Source organism: Kryptolebias marmoratus, linkage group LG2, assembly GCF_001649575.2.
Source record: "Kryptolebias marmoratus isolate JLee-2015 linkage group LG2, ASM164957v2, whole genome shotgun sequence".
NCBI classification, from domain to species: Eukaryota; Metazoa; Chordata; class Actinopteri; order Cyprinodontiformes; family Rivulidae; genus Kryptolebias; species Kryptolebias marmoratus.
In genome coordinates, this window is record NC_051431.1 from 10,636,838 (window position 1) to 10,656,809 (window position 19,972).

General features: G+C 38.4%; 1 protein-coding gene across 1 annotated transcript; it reads left to right on the top strand.

Annotated features, from left to right (window-relative positions):
• Positions 1 to 19,895, top strand: igsf10 (immunoglobulin superfamily, member 10). The gene is made up of 10 exons (XM_017424761.3): positions 1 to 222; positions 1,630 to 1,910; positions 4,031 to 4,160; positions 4,787 to 5,177; positions 5,627 to 6,382; positions 6,573 to 8,315; positions 8,429 to 9,925; positions 10,275 to 11,178; positions 11,478 to 11,847; positions 11,922 to 19,895. The coding sequence occupies exons 1-10, from the start codon at positions 184 to 186 to the stop codon at positions 13,470 to 13,472; spliced, it is 7,662 nt and encodes a 2,553-aa protein (XP_017280250.1). The 5' UTR covers positions 1 to 183; the 3' UTR covers positions 13,473 to 19,895.
• The last annotated feature ends 77 nt before the right edge of the window (positions 19,896 to 19,972 follow it).

Genomic DNA, 19,972 nt, shown 5'->3' on the forward strand with positions numbered 1-19,972 from the left:
GCAGATTGCTGGGGGTGGAGGAGACCGAAGTTTGCACTCAGCTGCAGGCACCAACACTGAAATGACTCTGGTCCCAGATCTGCTTTTCACACACAGTGGACTACTCATCTAACATTAAACTGGAGAAACGCTGCAACTGGCTGTGGAACTAAAACAGTTTCTTTGGAATATTTGCATCAATTTATGCAAAGCAAAACTGCCTCATGCAACTGTGGAGCTAAGGTGAGAGAAACTACATTATGCTCTTTTGAAGTTAAACGTCTCGAATAAATATAATTTTTGTCTTTCTCATACAATGTGCATGTAAACTTTTGACTTTAAATTTACTTCACAGCTGCATAAATTATACTCTATTCTTCAGCAATGTGATGCATATTGGAATGTAACTAAGTTTACATACTGCAGTGCGGAGATTATATACTGAATGAAGCATCTGAACTTTATTCTTTTTTATGCAACTTTCCAACTCTTCTCTGTCATCAGATATAAACAGCTGTAGTTAGCTCTTTAGAATGCATGACGTGTAGACAGAAAACATATGAAAATCTAAGCCTAAATACATGGTTTGTTTGTAAACATCTCAACAATTTGCAGTAAAACAACAAACATAATCAGTATGACAATAATCCTTTGCAGCAACCTTTTTTCACTTTTATAGACGTTAAAGAGAATTTTGTCAATGGTATAGTAATTAACAGTCATTAGAGCATTTTTCAATACACTTTGGCATTGATACTTTCACGCTTTTACTTTAAAGAGTATTACATTTGTGATTTTTTTCTGCAGTAGTATACATTTGCAGTGTCATTTTAATATTGTTGCTTCTTGCTATGTGTAAAGATTATGAACAATTGTTGTTTTACCTGCTGTAGATAGCTTTTTTGAAAAGCCCTCAGTTTGGAGAAATAGATCTTAAATCAGACTGAAATAACAAACTAACGGCTAGTCTGAACGGTCAGTTTTGCATCACAGAATTATTTCTGCAAAAACATGATAAGTGCTATATCTAGCTGCTGCTCCTGCTATAGCATGTGCATAAAAACATCAAGTTTTATGTAACTAATTGTGTGATATAAAATTGATAGAAATCTAAAGATTTATAAATAGTATTTGCATGAACTCCTGTGATTTTGATTTTTATCAGAGTTGTTTTAAGATGGCAGCAATCTATTTTGGTCTTGACCCCTCTGTGACTTGCTGTTAGCTCATACGTTGGGTTCAAAATTACTACTCTTTATCCAAACTGAGGTCTTTCAAAGAACTATCTACAGCAAATAAGATGTTTGTAACCCCTCCACAGAATGTCACTTTAAATCAGTGGTCTCCAATCCTGGTCCTCGGGGGGCCACCATCCTGCATGGTTTTTTTTGTTTCTCTGCTCCAACACACCTGATTTGAATCAATGGGTGATTAACAGGCTTCTGCAGAACATGAAGAGGTGATTTAACCACTGAATCAGGTGTGTTGGAGCAGGGAAACAAGTAACACATGCAGGATAGAGGCCCTCGAGGACCAGGATTGGAGACCACTGCTTTAAATGATCTGACCTATCCCTTCAGGTAAAGTATGCAACAACATTCTTCACCTTAGAAGAAAATGTACTAACTTGTCATCTCTCTCTCTCTCCAGGTGGGTTTCATTAATGGCTCAGCTCAAAGTGTAGTATCCCCTTACGGAAGCCCCATCCACATGAGTGCCCCGTGCACAATGAGTGTGTGTGACAGCAGACCTTCATACCTGCGGGGGTGGTTGCTGATGGTTCTGATGTTGCTGACTGCTGTGCAGCTGTCGCGCGCCGAATGCCCAAAATCATGCGTCTGTCATGTTCCCGCTGAAGTGCACTGCACCTTCAAATACCTGACCACGGTACCTGACCGCTTCTCACCATCTGTGGAAAGAATCAATCTTGGGTGAGGTATTTTCCAGCTTTTAGGAGATTGTACACCTGCAAACTATAAGGAAAAATAATTACACTGACTGTTATATAAAGCATAGCAAGGCTATAGTTTCAACCACAGACTACAAGTAGCTTAATAATAACAGTATTACAAAGAAACTACTGTTAGCTGCTACATTTTTGGTTAACAGGGCCAAAATGAAAATGAAAATGTTTATGCAAAGTGTTCCTACAGTGGTGGAACACTTTCAACTATTGTTTTAACAATTTAAAGAAATACTTTCATTTTAACAAACATGTTAACACTGATTCAAGCTCTGGGATAAAGGGATAGTCTGGTCTTTTTTTTTTTTTTTTTGCAACGTTCTGTTAAGTAGTTATTAATAGTTAGAGCATGGAGAATGAAGGAAAGGGCAGAAATCTTTATCCAGGCTAGGCTAATGAATGTATCAGTTTGCAAGAAAACAGCGGCAAACTAAACAATTGGTGTCATGCAAAACTGTAGAGGTTTTATTTTTGGTAATGTGGTTTCCCTTTTCACTGAAAGGACACTTTTGAGGAAGAGTTGTTTTAACCCTCCAGTGGCCTTCGGGTCTCTACCTCTCTTTCTTCTTGCCCTTTTGTTCGCACTCTGTGCTCCATGACTGATTTTGTGACTAATAAGGTAGCAACTTTTGATGTTTATTTAAATCAACATTACTTCAAAATTGACCAGACCATCTGTTTAAAACAACTAATAGAATGTTGCCACTGTGGCTGACCTCCCAATTCTAATAAAAGAGCTTTCTTGTTCTGTAGACACTCGAGAACTACTCATGATCAGTGGGCACGTGGCATACTCTTGAAAGGTGCTTCTTGTGTTTTCCTTTGCAAGTGCAAACAAGCACTGAGGGACTATATTAAACTAATTTATTTGGAGTTCTTGTGAGGCTGTTACAAAAAAAAAAAGATTTTATCTTGTTTATATAATTACTATGTCTAGACATGACTGACGGTGGTAAAAGATTTGTTCTTGTCAAACATTTTTTAATATTTTGGTTAAAAAGTTATTCTCTTAAATACCCATCTGTTCTGAAGACTGATTAGACTTCTTTCTAAAATATGGTCAAGCCAAATATAATTACAAACTAACTGACTAGCTGTTTTGTTCAATTAACAGTGGGCATGTTATTTCATAAATAGGTAAGGCCAGCAACACTACTGCTGTTGGTAACACGTGTGCGCTTTACAAGTTCATACAAGTGAAAAACAAATACAAAAGGAAATGTAAAAAAATGTTAAAATTAAATTAAAGTTAATTTGAAGCTAATTTTAGTATAATCACACCCTCAGGACAATGTGGTTTTGTAACGCCCTGCCTGTTGTTACCTGTCAGAGAGGTAAAACTTCAACAGTAGTACAGTTCAAGTCAGAGCCTTTTCCTGAAGCTTGTAATACAGATTGTACTTTTTCATGTAAGAGATAGATTTTTGACGAGGAATGAACCCAAATGCAAAGCAAGGAGGCAGCAGTCAGGCTAGTTGTGAAACCCAGTGACTTTATTTACAAGAATAAACCAAATGAAATAAAGCACACCAAAACAAGACAAATAATACCAAAACTAAACAGGCAAAAGAACAATGAGTATTTGAAAAGTCACAACAAAAACACAATATATACTGAAGAAATAAAAGTAATAACACATTGTGAAGATCAGAAATCATGACCTTGGTGTGAAAAAGAAGCAAAAAAACAAAAACTGAACGAAACAAATTGGCAAACAGACTGAGGGAGTTCAAGATCAGACCAAATTAAGACAATAACAGAACCACAAAACCATACAAATGGCAAACTATGGCCAAATACACAACACAATAAAATCTATAACTCCAACACTTTGCCATGTAAGACTTTTACTCATGACTGTTCAACTCTTGACTTAGCTGGGTTATTTATTTTTGTAGATCATTTGCCAACTGGAACTGCCCATCCTCAACCTGAGCAGATGTTTTAAAGTCCCTTACATGAGTGTTTAAGACTTGAAATAAAACATTTAGTTGTTTGTTAACATCTGCTGAGACACCTTTACACATTCAGCAAAAGTGAAAGTAATGAAACTGAGCTGAAATGTCCTTTTTATATCTTTGCTATTAGGTACAATGGTATAACTTTCCTGAGAGAAACTGATCTTTCGGAGCTTGAGAGCTTGGAGCTGTTGATGCTGCACAGCAACAATATACACAATATTGAAGACAGAACCTTCAAAGACCTCAAGTCTTTACAGGTAAAACTATGATGTTTTTGTTTGTTTTCACTTTTGAAAAGAAAAACTTTTAATTGTACAGGAAAACTAAAACATATTGCAGCCATATTACCAGAGTTCAGAGCTCATATATGGTATTTTAGTTCAACATTTTGTACATTATAACACAAATATAGGAAAGCACATCATTCACACATGTATTATGAGGATGAAATCCATGTTACTGGCAGAGAGAAATCTCTTACTGTCTCATATTTTAATTCATTTCTAGCATTTTTTTGTTTCAAATCAAAATTTATTTTATTATAATAAATTAAATAAGATAAGCAAAAGAGGACAACACTAGGTTTATCTGCATGAAACTAGAAAATGTAAAATAGAGCGTCTTCAATTTCCCTTGGGCATGGATGCAACCTATGACCTTCAGTTTCAGAAAGAGAAATATTGTATGAATTTTCTAGCAAAAGTAAGATTTTTCATTTTTATTTATTTACTGGAAAGACCTACTTTAAGCAACATACGTCTGGTACTTTCCCAGACTTAGATAAATAACTGGAACACAACTGATAATATTGTGTAAGAAAAAAAGCCTTTTATGTGTTGAGATCTCATTTAATAGTCATTTTGTTTTAACTGTTTTGTCACAGGTCTTAAAGATGTCACACAACAGAATAAAAGAAATCCACAAGGAGACATTTAAAGGCCTGGACAGTCTACTGAGACTTCACTTGGACCACAACCACATAGAATTTATCAGCCCAGAGGCTTTCTACGGCTTAACTAAGTTGCAATTGGTCCATCTGGAAGGCAACCAGCTCCAGCAGCTCCACGCAGACACATTTGTCACACTGAGACACAGCCAGGTTTTTAAAGTGTCCTCAGTAAAAACCATCCACTTGTCAGACAATCTCTTGACCACTCTGCCAGCAGATGTTTTCTCAGGCTGCAGTCATTTGGAGAACCTTTTCCTCCACGGCAACCCTTGGAAGTGTGATTGCCGTATGAAGTGGTTCTCACTGTGGGCACAGAAGCATGCTGGTGAGTAGTGTATGGATGTATTTGGAGATATGCTTAGCTGTAACATGTTTAAAAGCTTTGACAACACATTCTGTGTCAAATTTATTTATACAAACAAAGTGCCAAGTTGGCATGTAACAGATGTTTGTGGTCACATTTCTGAATGGTTTTCAAGGCATTTTTCTTCTAAACTGATGTAAGCAACTTTACAACAGGAAAACATATTTAACTCTTCATCAAGTCTTTAAAAGCCAAAGATATAGAACAAAAGTTATACCTTTTATTTCTGACTTGGCTTTTAAAAAAGTGAACTCATAACTCATTTGTTTTGTACCATGGAGATATTCTTTCCTGTTTCCCATATTTTAAGGTCCAGTTCTGATTTGGCTGGCCTAGAATGTGAAAACTGTAAGTGTTCTCTTTCTCCCCATAGACAACTAAACTCTACACCACTTGGTAATTGTTTCCAGGTGTGCTGAAATGCAAGCAAGACAGGAGATATCCGAGAGGCCAGCTGTGTCCTGTTTGTAAAAATCCTGCCCCTTACCACAACAGATCTGTGTCCCAGCTCCACAGTGATGCCTTCACTTGTAACAGACCCTGGATCGAACCCCATCTAAAGCAGAAAAACATAAGTCTGGAGGAAGGGGACTACACTCCGGTTTCCTCTAAGGATTTTATTGCCCCATTAGGCTCTATACAAATTAACCTGGCTGATGAGTTTCACAACAATGCCAGTCTATCCTGCACCGTCCAGAGGCCCAGTGCTTTCGAAAGCCTTACTCAAACCATTGAAGAAGAAAACAATGTCACCATGCTTACCACTGGCATAACTACATATTTGGTGTGTAACACTGACTATGACCAAATCCAACAGATATGGCAGATCCTGGCCACCTACAGTGACTTTCCTATGAGGCTGGAAAGAGGTTTAATGCTGTCCAGCACACCTCAAATAGTCTACAGATATATCCAGATAAAGGGTGGAGAGGAGGATATTACCACAAACATTGAGGCTGAGATTAAAGCCACTCCTGCATGGTTAATGCAGGGGGAACTGAGCCTCCAGCTTGACCGTACTACTACCACCTACTCAGCTCTGCACATTAAGTATCAGTCTGTAGTCAACCTACATGTTGAAAGCACACCATCTAAAAAGGATCGCTATTCCTGGACCATGATTAAACGAGACAATCAAACCAAGACTGAGCATGCTGTCATTACAGGTGGGAATCAAATAGTAATTCTTAGTAAACAAGCTGATCACCGATATGACATCTGTCTATTATTTAAATAACCTGCGATTCTGAAAATATGTGTCAATGTGGTTTCAAAACAGAGAAATTTAGACTTCCAAGATTATCTTTTATTATACTGCAATAATGTTTATTTTTATATTTTTACTTTTTAACTTAGGTGGTGTGGCACAATTAAGCTGTGAAATCCAGGGGGAGCCAAAGCCTCTGATAGAGTGGATTTTACCAGATGGAAGTAAGATCCGAGCTCCTTATTCGAGTCAGGACAGAAGGATCATAATCTCTGCTGATGGGGTGCTAACTCTTCGAGGTGCAGATACTTCAGACACTGGCCTCTACTGGTGCATTGCTACAAACTACCTGGATGCTGATATCCTCATATTTCGAGTGACAGTTCTTTCTCCTGATGTGGAAGAATTTGAGGTTAATGGCCTCCAAATCTCAAAGTCAATTGGTGAAAATCTTGTATTTGACTGCAGCTCCTTTGGAAGTCCTATGGTCTCAATTTCATGGATTCTACCTGACCACTCAGTGCTAGAGAAGACTCAAGGGAATAAGAAGATGTTTGAAAATGGGACACTGTTAGTTCAAGGGTTAACAGAAAGAGATCGAGGATTTTACAGGTGTTTGGTTGCTAATTATCTAGGAGTTGACCTGCTTGTGTCTCAGGTGATACTTTCCAAAGAAAAGATTGATGCTACAACAGCTTTGGACAGTGAGGGATCAGGAATGGTAATGGAGGTAAAGATGGATTCTAGCTTGGCAGAACATATAGCCGACCTCAATGAGCTCACCTCCTCGAGTCCAGCTGAGAGAACTAGTCAAGAATCCAAGACAATCACCTCAGATCGCCCTTACCCAAGGCTGAGATCGCAGGGCAGAGAAAGTTCTCCAGGTAGACTAGGACAGAGAAGGAAGGGAACAGTTCGTAATAGACACATCTGGAGTAGTAGGGTTTTTCATAAAGCTTCCAGAAGAGTAGACCCACACAAATTTGCTGAATATATGAAAAAGGCTCATGATGGATCAAGTTTAAAGACTAGTGCAAAGAATGAGATGATAAAACATACAATTTTTTCAGGTGATGATGAAACCGGCTCTGGGGAAAGTCATAAAGAAGAACATTTTGTTGTTGTGCCATGGGAAGTGAAACCAACCACAGAAACAATAACAAACACACAGAAAAGAGAAAGAGAATTTTTAGCAACAAGGGTACAGCAATTTGATGACAGAAATGGATTCAGTCGTAACATTTTTTCGAGTGAAAAAAAAGAAAATACAAATAAACCAACAACAGAAACATATATGCAGTCAGATTCTACATCAAAAAACCCTAAATTTATACACCAGCCAAGTCATGTTGAGACAGAGCTTTATGTACTTGAAAAACACACCAGGATACACCCTAATGTGGATCCAGTCACTCCGAAACATTCTACTACAGACACTGCACAAGAAACTCAACTCAGGTTTTCAGGAGAACAATCTACAGAGACAGAGACATCCACGCTGTCTTTACCTGCAGACCCCAATGTTACTCCAATAAATGATGGTCCAGGCCCGATGGAGCTCATCATCCACACAGACCCAGAAAGCCAGACTACATTCACAGCAATTGCCACCACAGAGAACCAGCGAGACAAGATCACCTTCCACACTACTCAGACAATAAAATCTCCACAGCTTCCTGCAGGATCCACCATAATCTCCCAACAGCAGATCCGTATAATTCCACATAAGAGCAGCCGAGGAAAAAGCGGCAGGAGGACCTTTCATGGACGCAGGAGAATCATAAAACCTAACAGGATCACTGACATACAATCCTTCATCAACAGATTTAAACAGCCAACTATAAAGAAGGCAGAAAACACTTCTGTGCCACTTTCAGTTTACTTAACCACAGGTGAGTTGTTCCAGTGTCTGCCACAATTTGGTTTGTGCCCTGTGTATGATAATGTGCTCTATCTACTGTACGGATATATCTGTAAATTTGTGCATATTCTCGTCTTTTCTTAGACTGTGACTGTGATGATGACAAAAAGAAGACAGTGACTGCTAAGGTGCAACTCATTACTCCACCAGCTTCCTCCAATCCCTTTCAAAGTAAAACAGAGAGACCTGCATCTACACAAAAAACTGCAACTTTTGACACAAATCGCTACACCACTTCAAAGAGTCCCTTCAGCCATACTGAGTCTAATTCACAAGTTTCCTATGAGGATATATCATCTGCTGATGCCCCTGAAATCAACCCTACAATTGATTATTTTTTTACTACGAAAACAGCTCAACCAATTACCAGCACAACATCTACTACAAAGACATCTAAGGTTATTCGTGGAAGAATTCCATGGAACAGACTGTTTGGAAGTGGAGAAAGAGAAATGATTTTGAGCAGGCTAAAGAGACCATCCATGACACCAAAAACCTCATATACACTTCAAACTACATCAGTGACCACAACCCCTGCTGCTGTGTACAGCACCAGCACAAACTCACCAGCCATACTTGAGAGTCTGCCACCACCCATACGCACACAGAGCAAAGAGAGCTCAGTAGATGATGACTTTGAAGGTTTAGAATCTGCAGATTTTGAGTTTACAACCCGAGGTCCCAGGTTTCATCCTATAACTACCACAAGGTCACCTGATTACATCAGGTCTTCCACCACTACTGAAACAACACTAGAAATACCTTCTTTACTTTCTCCTCCTACTGTTCAACAACATTCAGTTGAAAATCCTGATGAAACTTTATCATCGGGGTCTGGAGGATTACCTGATAATTTGCCTAGAATCAGACAAAGGCTTAATGGGACAAGGCGACAACAAGGGCGAAGAAGGAGGCCCTTTCAGGGCAGGAGGCCCTTCAGAAAACCTGAACTCACAAAGGTTAATTCTAGGACAATTGTGGCTTCAACTACAGATGTTACAACAAAGAAAAATATAATTGAGGAAACCACACAACATCAACAATCTATCTTTAACAATCCCATGCGCACACCATCTAAGAAAAAAAACAGTAACACACTACCTGTTGCTACTGATCAAACATCAAAAAACACAGACTTGGATAGTGAATCTGACTGGTCGTCTAGTGGTTTATTTGCCAATTCTCCTTTTATGACCTCATCAAAATATAACCCTACTACTACACTGATACCAGCTACAACAAAACGTAATAATGCTAGAGGCAGTGTAGATAAATCCTCTGCCTTTGACTCAATTACCATTTTTACAGCAGAGAAAGGACGTGACATTGGTTCTCCATACAGCAAACAAATTCACAAAACCATTTCTTCTGCTTATAATCATTTAACTGTCAATAAAGGTAACAGTCCTAGAAATGGTCAACTAAAACCCACTGCAAAGCCCATGCCAAGAAAGCCTCGAATAATTGGGGGAAATGCAGCAAGCTTTACTGCTTTGTCTAACTCAGATGCTTTCCTGCCATGTGAGGCTGTTGGAAACCCACAGCCAGTTATAACCTGGAAACGCTTCTCTCCAACCACAGGTATGATTAAATCTCATATTCTGTTATAATTTTTCTTAAAAAAAATACAAAGAAATAAGGACATTCTCAGCTGCATGACAAACACACATCCAGAGTCATGTAGACAAATCACTTTTCAGGTGTGACTAAAAGCATTAATGAGTAATTCTTTGTATGGAAAATGATTTATTTTAAAGCAAGTTGTTATTTTTAAAGTGTCATAATGCTTTGCAAAAAAAAAAAAACTATGGAGATAGGTACAGTATTTAGCAACAGTGTTTGTTCAGTTGTTTTCTTTGAGTATTTTGGCTGGATTTCAGATTATTTTGAGGGGACTGTTTCATTGTTTTGTGGTCTTTTTGTCCTTTAGGAGATACAATTCTGATCAAGAAAACAATGGGCAAGTTTGAAGTGTTGAGCAATGGTACCTTGACCATCCAGAATGTCAACATAAAGGACCGCGGCCAGTATCTCTGTCTTGCTGAAAATGATTACGGATCAGATAAACTTCTCGTCACCCTCTCAGTGGTAGCTTACCCCTCTCGTATCCTAGAGCCAAAACTGAGAGAGATGAAGTCTTATACAGGAAACAAAGTCGAGATGAATTGTAAAGCTGAAGGCCGGCCTAAGCCTGTGATTTCTTGGATCTTGGCAAACAGAACCCAACTGAGAGGGCAAAACACTGAGAGAGGGAGGGCATCAGTATCCTCCGAAGGGACTCTGGTCATTGAACATGTGACTGTTTATGACATGGGCTATTACAAATGTATTGCCAGTAATCCGGCCGGAGCTGATACAGCTACAGTACGACTGCAAGTAGTTTCAGCACCACCAGGGATTGTTGAGGAAAAACGTCAACAGCTGAAAGCTAGTTTGACCCAAAATTTGTGGCTGCCTTGCACAGGCCATGGCACCCCACAGCCAACTATTCACTGGGTCCTACATGATGGATCGGTGGTTCGACCTAACAAAAAGGCCAGTGAAAAAAGGATATCAATGTTTGACAATGGAACACTGTTCATAAAAAATGTGACTCCAGCAGAAAATGGAAAGTATGAATGTATTGCAACCAGCTCTACCGGTTCAGAGCGAAGGGTGGTGACTCTGACAGTTGAAAGACAAGAGTCTGCACCCCAGATAATGAAGACATCTCAAACCATGACAGAGTTGTCTTATGGGGATCAGTTGAGACTTAACTGTTTAGCAACGGGAGACCCAAAACCAAGAATTATCTGGAAGCTACCATCTAAAACTGTTCTTGACCAAGGCCATAGGTAAAAAAATTCAACTAAGTTGCATAAATACATATAACAGCCAAAAAAAAAGAATGTACAGAAAACATAAGTTAAGGTAAAAATATACAAAAGTCAAACCTTTTTGGATATTTTAATGTTAGGGAACTTGCAAAAACAAAGCTTTACAAAAACAAATCTTGTAACTTTGCAAAAACAAAACTAAATGTATAATTTTCACAAAGTAAATACTGGTGAAATATTTAATTTAAGAACTTGATCTCAAATTTCTGCTTATTATTTTGTTGTAATCTGCTAATATCTGTCATGCATTTTTCCAGGATGGGTAACAGAATTCAAGTCTTGGATAATGGAACTCTTGCTGTTAACTCAGTAAGTGATAAAGATGCTGGAGTGTATACCTGTGTAGCCCGAAGCACAATTGGGGACGATCTTCAGCTTATGAGGGTCACAGTATCAATGAAGCCAGCCAAAATAGAGTCTAAGCTCGATAGGAAGAAGCAAATACCGTTTGGCAAAGACTTGAAAGTGGACTGTAAAGCCTCGGGAACACCAAAACCAGAGATCTCCTGGGGTCTACCAGATGGAACCGTGGTCAACAGTGTGATGTTGCAGTCTGATGCTGGTCTAGGGGGAGGACGAACACGTCGCTATACCCTGTTTGATAATGGGACTCTTTATCTTAATCAGGTAAATCACTGTATCAACCACAAGCCTTTAAAATACATAGTCAATTGAACATGTCTCATGTTTTTTTTTTCTAGGTTAGCATATCTGAGGAAGGAGACTACACCTGTTATGCAGAGAACCAGGTTGGAAAAGATGAGATGCATGTACATATCACTGTGGTGACAACTGCTCCAAAGATACGTTCACCAAGCCAGACCTATGCCAAGGTCAAACCTGGAGGAAATATTCGCTTTGACTGTGAAGCATTTGGAGAGCCAAAACCCAAGATCTTGTGGAGGCTTTCTAACAATGATGTAATAGTAGCATCAAATGAACGCTACTTAATACATGTCAATGGGTCTTTGGATATCAGGAATGTGAAGGCAATCGACGCAGGAGAGTATGTTTGCATGGCTCGCAATCTTGGTGGAGAAAACAGAAACGTTTATAAGCTGGATATAGATGGGAACCCACCAGTCATCAATGGCTACCAACAAAATAGGACTGTAATCAAAGATGTGGCCAAGAAACACTCCAGGAAACTTTTAGACTGCAAGGCTGAGGGGGATCCCACTCCAACTGTCACTTGGATTATGCCTGATAATATATTTCTTCCAGCACCATATTTTGGCAGCAGGATTAATGTTCACAACAATGGGACACTAGAGATTCATAATGTGCGGTCCACAGATACAGCACAATTCATTTGCTTGGCAAGAAATGATGGGGGAGAGGCAATTATGATGGTACAATTGGAGGTCACCAGTATGCTTCAACGGCCAATCTTCAAAAACCCTTTTAATGAACGTATTGTGGCTGGGGTTGGGAAAACTACAGTTCTGAATTGTTCTGCTGATGGACATCCAATGCCAGAGATAATTTTGATTTTGCCGAATGGAACAAGGATTACCAGTGGATCCAGACTTGGCTCTCGCCATGAACTACGCAATGATGGTACTTTAGTCATCTACAACTCTCGTGAAGAAGATTCTGGGAAGTATCGTTGTGGGGCCAAAAATTCCCAGGGCTATATAGAGAAGCTAATAATTTTGAATATTGGGCAGAGGCCTTACATCCTTACAAGGCCTAAGGGAATCATACGTGGGATGTTTGGGGAGCCTCTTTTTCTTCATTGTTTATCTGAAGGGAGTCCTAGACCCAGAATCTACTGGACTATTCCTGATGGTCACACTCTTACTCAGCCTCAAAACACTGGCCGGTACCATCTGCTAGAGAATGGCACTCTAATTGTGCAGGAAGCTACTCTCCATGACAAAGGAAACTACCACTGCAGGGCCCGTAACAATGTTGGGGAGGCATCCCTCACTGTTCCTGTTATTGTTGTTGCCTTTCGTCCAAGGATCACTACAGGGCCACCTTCTAGTGTGAGGACAATAATGGGGACTCCGATCAAGCTCAACTGTGTTGCCACTGGGATCCCAAAGCCAGAAATCTCCTGGGAGCTTCCAGATCATTCAGTTTTGTCAGCAGCAGAGCAGGGACGACCTGTGGGAAGTGAGCTGCTCCACCCTCAGGGCACACTCATCATCCAGAGGCCCACAGCTTCTGATTCTGGCAGATATACATGTTTAGTCAAGAGCCCCTTAGGTACAGATTCAAAAGTCACATATGTGCTTGTTCTTTGAGAGAGATGTCAACATTTATTAATATTTAGTTACCATTCTTCTTTCTGTACCATCAAAGCCATAGGTTTTAGAGAATTAAAGTGTGAGAATATTGAGTGTAAAAAGGAGATGTAAATGATTTTTAAAAATACTGTGAATTTCAACTTTGGGCAACTAAGTTGTTGTTAAAACCTTGGAATTAAGCATCTGAAAATTCATAGGTGGTTCTCATTTGAGTTGGTAGTAAGGTGAGGAAAACTGGAAAAATTCATGTAACTTTTTGTGACCAGACACAACACATATAAATATTTTTTTTAAATGTCTAAGAGACTGGAGGAAAGAAAAAAATGAAGTTTAAGAGGGTTTTAATTGCCTGTAGGCAAACTGTTGCAGTCATGACATATTGCATTGGCACTGAAGGGCAGATTGAAAACAAAAATCATTCAAGGGCATTTACAGGATTTTACAAAAATATTTATATATATGTATGAGGCTCCTTTTACACTGGAGACATACTTGCATGGACATTAACGCTTTCATATCAGAATCAATCAATACAATTTTTGTATTTTTATGTCCATCTCAATCGGACTCTCAATTGTTTATTTACAGCAAAATAAAAAATACATTAAATCTACTGTGGTAAACACAAAAGTTCTAGTAATGTGTTACTATATATAATATATATGTATATATATTTGTATGTAGGTGTGTCTAAGGGTATATATTTATTTTTTATTTTCTACTTAGTATAGTATACAGTATATAGTACATCAACATGAAATGATTCCATAAAACATAAACATGACTTTTGTCTTTGTAATCTTTTTATTGTTTGCATAAATATAATTTGCAACTTTCAAATTTAAAACATATAGGTACAACTGGGCTTAAAAACTATCATAATAAATAATGTCCATTATCCAGTATTTCATCTCGAGAGGAAGTTTTTTAAGTGAGTTTTAAAAGTACGATGTTCCCAGTAGTGTCTTTACACTTGAATGTTTAAATGTGAAAAGTCATGCTTTTGAATGAGAAGTTACTGAAAAAAGAAAGGTGCCTTCTTTTGGTCAGATTCTTTACTTCCTAACTCAATTTCCAGTCACAAACTGTTGAAGCGAGACAAGTTAAAAGAAAGAGTTTCACAACTACTGTCATGTAAGTAGAATCAACACAGCCTGTTTTAACACTAAAAGTTGGCTAAAGGGTTCCCCTCGATGAAAGACTTGAAGTCTTTTACTTCCAGTTTGTATTTTTAGATGTGGTTATAAATTTTCAACCACCACACCACATGCTCCAATGCTGTTCAGCTTCTGTTTGTTAGTATTTTCTAATATTGCTCAAGGTCGAATCTCTTCGAATCTCTTCTCCTGAAACAAGCATGAGACATTGTTGGTTAACATATCAATATTTTTTTAAATCTATGTGTACTAGTCAGACAAATAAACAATTTATCTTTGTTAATTTTATAAACTATACAGAGCTTCGAGTTTTCAGCTATTTTTGATTATCTTCTTGGTGCAGCATAATCATTGTTTTGATTTTCCAGCCCAGAATTTTTACCACTGTAGTTCATTCTCAGTCTCTTTTCCTAAACACAAAAAATTAATTTCCCAGGAATTTCCCAGCCTTCTGCTTTATCTGATTCTTCCCCATTCTGACCATTTCAGCTGATCTAACTTGAACCATTTTCCTTAAAACTGTATGAAAAACACCAATAGATTGCAGATAAAGTATTAATGCTGAGTAGTGATTATCTCTGTATAGGGAATGCTTTCAATAAGAAGGGGGTTGGCAGTTAAAGGGAAGAGAAGGAGCTAAGTGAGAATCAGAGGAAACGAAGAGGAAAGTTTACAGAGTGGATAGACAGAGGAAACCAGAGTGAAGTGAGACATACTTTTGGTCTGCGGTATGAATTTCATACTTAAACTAGAATGCTAGCTGCCTGAACATGGAAACTGAAATATCAGGAGATGACTGCTGGGAGCTGACCAACAGTGATTCCAGACAGTGCTCTTCTGTTTGCATTTTTTTTTACTTTGAAGCCACAAGTTTGGCAACAAAAAAGCCCCCCCAGCAGAAATATGTGGACCTCTTGCTTCTTTTCACGCTAATATCCAGTGGATGGGAAAAATATTCCACAATATTAAAACCACACACAACCTTGTGAATACACACAAACACGCATCGTTGACCATAGAAAAGGTTTGCCTCTCTGTCAGTAACTGTGATCTTACTGGAATTTCTCACCAGCAGGATAGAATCCACACCTCTGACTTCAACAACCCACTCTTCTCTTCAAGCTCGGATCTGTCAGTCTGTGATGGTGGATTCAGGTTCCTTGATCTGTCATATGGACCCTTGGTTAATATTTAACATGATAAGAAGGTTCTGTGGAAGATTTATGCATCTCTTGTTGTGCATTGACATTAAATAGCAGAGATGCAGTAGATATGTACAAACTTGAGCTATTCTTGTCCTGTTATTGTTTCCCTAAGACACTCTAGGTTTTAAGAACATAAAAAGGGAAATTCTAATCACTATAATATAAGTACAGTATAAGAGCAAAGAGTTTTAATAAACGTCAGCTCATAGACCAGCTCAACTCAAATGTTTCAAGAAGTAAATAAAGCACGCATTAAATGTAAAAGGGTCTTAAGAAATGCAATAAGTTGCTGACTGGTTAACAAAGATTTTGTGTATTACAAAGAGTTACATTTTCATTTGAACAAAAAACACATTTCAGTGGGGGTTCTTTAATTTGATCAGGTACAGATGTGATCTTTGGTCTTCAAAGAATTTCCAGATGTTCTGGCAGAGTCCACTTTTGTATACCTAACCTATGTCTCTCCGGTCACGTATCCATACATAAAACGTCAAAGTATTTCTTAGTTACAGGGTCATAAAATGTGAAAATCTTGTAAACAAGCCAACTTCGCCAAATTAGTCTGCATCAACAGAGTGGCACTGCTACTTCATAGCACACCTTGGTGTTTCTGCCCTATAGTTTTTTTTTTTGACAACTCAAAACTTTCAAGTGAGGTCAGGATATCACAAGGCCTAAATGAATCAGCACTAAACTGGGTGGGAAATGCAGGAGTGTATAGCCTCTTTTTGATGACGTTGCAATCATTGTGATGCATTTTGATAGCAGCTTAGTTGTACCATTTCAAAATTTCTCTTGTTTTACTGATTCTTTGAAACTTCAACCAGATTATTTTAAACATATGAAGACAATTCCCATGCTGAAAGGCTGTTGAGAAGTTGAGAGTAATTTTGGCATACTGCATTTGTTTAGTCAGGCATTTTTGCAGTCAGTAATTCCTTCATGCTTCTGGAAATGGGGTCTAATTTACCACTTTGCAGTGAAGCTGGTGTGCAATTTAGTTACAATCTGAAGGAGCTGACACACACAGCTGAGAAAACACTGAACACCTATAAAAAAATCAAGACAGCAATATAAATCACTGCTTCCTTTGCAAATGGTTTCTGCATTTGGATAATCTTTAAACTAAGATTTAACTAATCCAATTCATAGTAGAGAGGAAGTACAATTTGACATCTCTACTTTTTGATATTTTCAAGACTGATTTTTTTTTTACAAAACAAAAAACATGAATGTGTTAGCCTGATCAGTGAACAACAGATGGCATCCAAAGTTAAATCATTAAATTTCTGTTCTGTCATTGTTTACAAAGAGCTAACAAAGTATTAATTTTGCATGAGGGAAAAAAAGAAAACGTGTACCCAAGAAACCAAATAAGAAGACGACTGGCGTGATTTTGTTGCACTTGTAAACAGTTTAAGAGAATGTTTACCTCTTAAATTTACATGACTCCATTTGAAACACCTGCTGTGGCTTGTTTGCCTTACATAAATATTAGCACAATGAGATCACAGGGAAATCACACCGTGAGCAGCTCTGAGTTCAGCTGTCGCTACTGGACTCATGTTGGCCATTTAGATCATAAAAGTAATTCAAAGTCAAGTTAGTCAAATATCATAACAAACCACATCTGATTTACTTTTCATTGTCAAGCTTTGTATCATTTATTACATTTAACCCTATTTCCACATGTATAATGACTTTATAGCCTAAGCCACTTCTTTTTGATGCCTCATTTTACCCACCATTGAGATTATTCACCTGACACCTTCTGACCCATCACTCAACTGTTCTGCAGCTCGCTATGTGCACAAGTCTAACTGAGCACGTAGCAAAAACCTGTCAAGTATGCATGATATTCCAAACTGTCCGGTTGCTCAAATACAAACTGTTTTCCAGTTCTCCTGCCACCGCTCTCCATCCAGTTTTCTCAACCAGTCCAGAGACTATCAGACAAACAACAACCTAAATGAGACATTAAAAAAGACACGCTAAAGTATGCTGGTGTAGAGTCTCAGTCATCCAGGCCATGGTAAATTCAAAAAAGGTTAAAAAAAATAAAAACAGCTGAACTTCTATTCTGTAGTTGAAGACGTTTCACTTCTCATCCGAGGAGCTTTCTCAATTCATGGATAGAGAATGTGGAGTTGAGGTTTTAAAGCTGAGATGTGATGTACGCTGGATAGCTTGCAAATTGTTCTCACTCTCCTAACAATAGAGGCTCGTTAGGGTCCTTGTTTGTCTGACTCACTGATGGGCCCCTCTGGTCACATGAGTGCAGGTGTTGACTGGAGTGAAACAGACTGGGTATCTGGCCTGAAGCTCCATTATATGTTTTTGAAAGCTTGAATCTGAGTCCTGCTTCTCTGTTTAATGTTGGTTTCTCTCTTTTGACATAGATGGCTTCCTTTACCCCCCTATGGTTACCCCCCTAAACCAAAATAATAAAAAAATCTAATCTGATTGGGTGAAATTGTTGTCATAATAAGGGATAACTGTGTAGTCTTGGTTCAAGCTGAAGTGATGTCACTGTGGAAGCTGTACTGTAACTCATTGTTACAAAATGCAAAGTGAAACATATTTAAATATACCAAAATATAACAGAAGCACTTCCACACTGAGACAATACTACAGTCAAGAAGATGTTAGTGTAGCAGTTCTGTTTTTCTGTGACAACTTTCAGAGTGTTGTACAGCAGAAAACCTTATCCTTGTGGCCGTGCTGGGTAAGCCAGGTAGCTTTTTGTGGCTCATTTACTGATGAATTTGCCAGACACCAGACATGAGTTTGGATTTAGCAATACTCAAATAAACACTGTTGCCATGAAAACCTCAACGTGAGCAGCAACCTGGAGCTGGATGGGATCAACATCATCATTTGCCAAAAAGGCACTAAAGGAGGCCAGGAGCCAGTTGGATCGAATCATGAGTTTGTGTGTGAGTGTGTGTTCAAAGCATTTTGATTCAGCCAGTTAATACACCCACACTGGACACACCGGACTAATAAGAAAAAAAAAAGGATGTTTTTTTTAAGTCAGCTACTAATGCAGAACTAACACAAAGCCTTACAAAAAACAAAATAAAGAAATGCTATTTCTTTTTGTGAAAATGCAGTGTGCGAAAAGGCTAACTAAAACCTAATAGTAGCAAAATTCTACTACTATAAAAGGACAAAAATAGAGCAAGCTTCAGTTTTATCAAAAGTGCATGGTTGAACCAATTAAAGCTAGAAACTCTGTAGCTTATATATAGTTTCTTTTCACTCCCTCTGACTCGCTTCATGATTTGTCAGCGTGGAACCATGTGGGAGACAGACATGCTGGAACCTAGACTGAACAGCTCACCAGCAGGAGCAGAAGCTAAAAAAAAACCTCTTACCCTGTCAAAGCAAAGTATGGCTTCCATATTTTAACTATGCAAGGAGAAAGAAATTTAAACGTGTGCCAGAGGAAATGTACACACATAAATATCCGTACATACACACAGTCGCAAACAAACCACAAGCTAGGGCCACCCTGAATGTTTTCACTTGCCTCTATATGTTCCACTGTTTTGTAGTTCACCTGTCAACATGAGTGATTTTTGCCTGCTGCTAAAGGTCGAAGAGTCACGGTCCAGTGTCACCCTGGTTTTCCATCAAGCAGCCTCTTCGGATGATTGTTGCAGCTTTTATCAGTTGACTGTTTTTTTCCGTCAAACATCAGGAATTCACCCTGTCACCTAGCCCTCAGCCTCAAGGTTGTTCCAATCACATATGGCTCCTAAAAAAGTATTTACACTCTCTGTGTAATACACCACAAAGAGTAGTTTAATCCCTGTTCACAGGGTAAAAAAAATGTGATTATCTTGACTCTACACGCAAGACTGGGTTTAAAGCAGTTGTTCAGATCTTTTGAAGTAGAGCTTTTTGGAAAAGTTCTGAACAATAAATAGCTTACTTGTTTAAGGTAGCTCTTTGAAGAACCCCTGTCTGGCTCATGACATTGTCAAACAAATTAAAATAGATGGTTAGAAACCAGGATTTTAGTAGTAAATCTTGAGGAAAGTTATAAAAAAAAAGGTCTGCACGGCTGTTCTAGAGGTTTACAACAGAAAGACCTCACTTCTGTTTGCCATGTTTTCAAGGCCAAAGGTTG

Excerpts from the sequence above, each read along its gene's own strand:
- igsf10 (XM_017424761.3), top strand. The coding sequence starts at position 184 with ATGCAAAGCAAAACTGCCTCATGCAACTGTGGAGCTAAG. Across the intron at positions 5,178-5,626 it reads GTGGGCACAGAAGCATGCTG|GTGTGCTGAAATGCAAGCAA; the intron begins GTGAGTAGTGTA and ends AATTGTTTCCAG. Across the intron at positions 11,848-11,921 it reads GGACTCTTTATCTTAATCAG|GTTAGCATATCTGAGGAAGG; the intron begins GTAAATCACTGT and ends TTTTTTTTCTAG.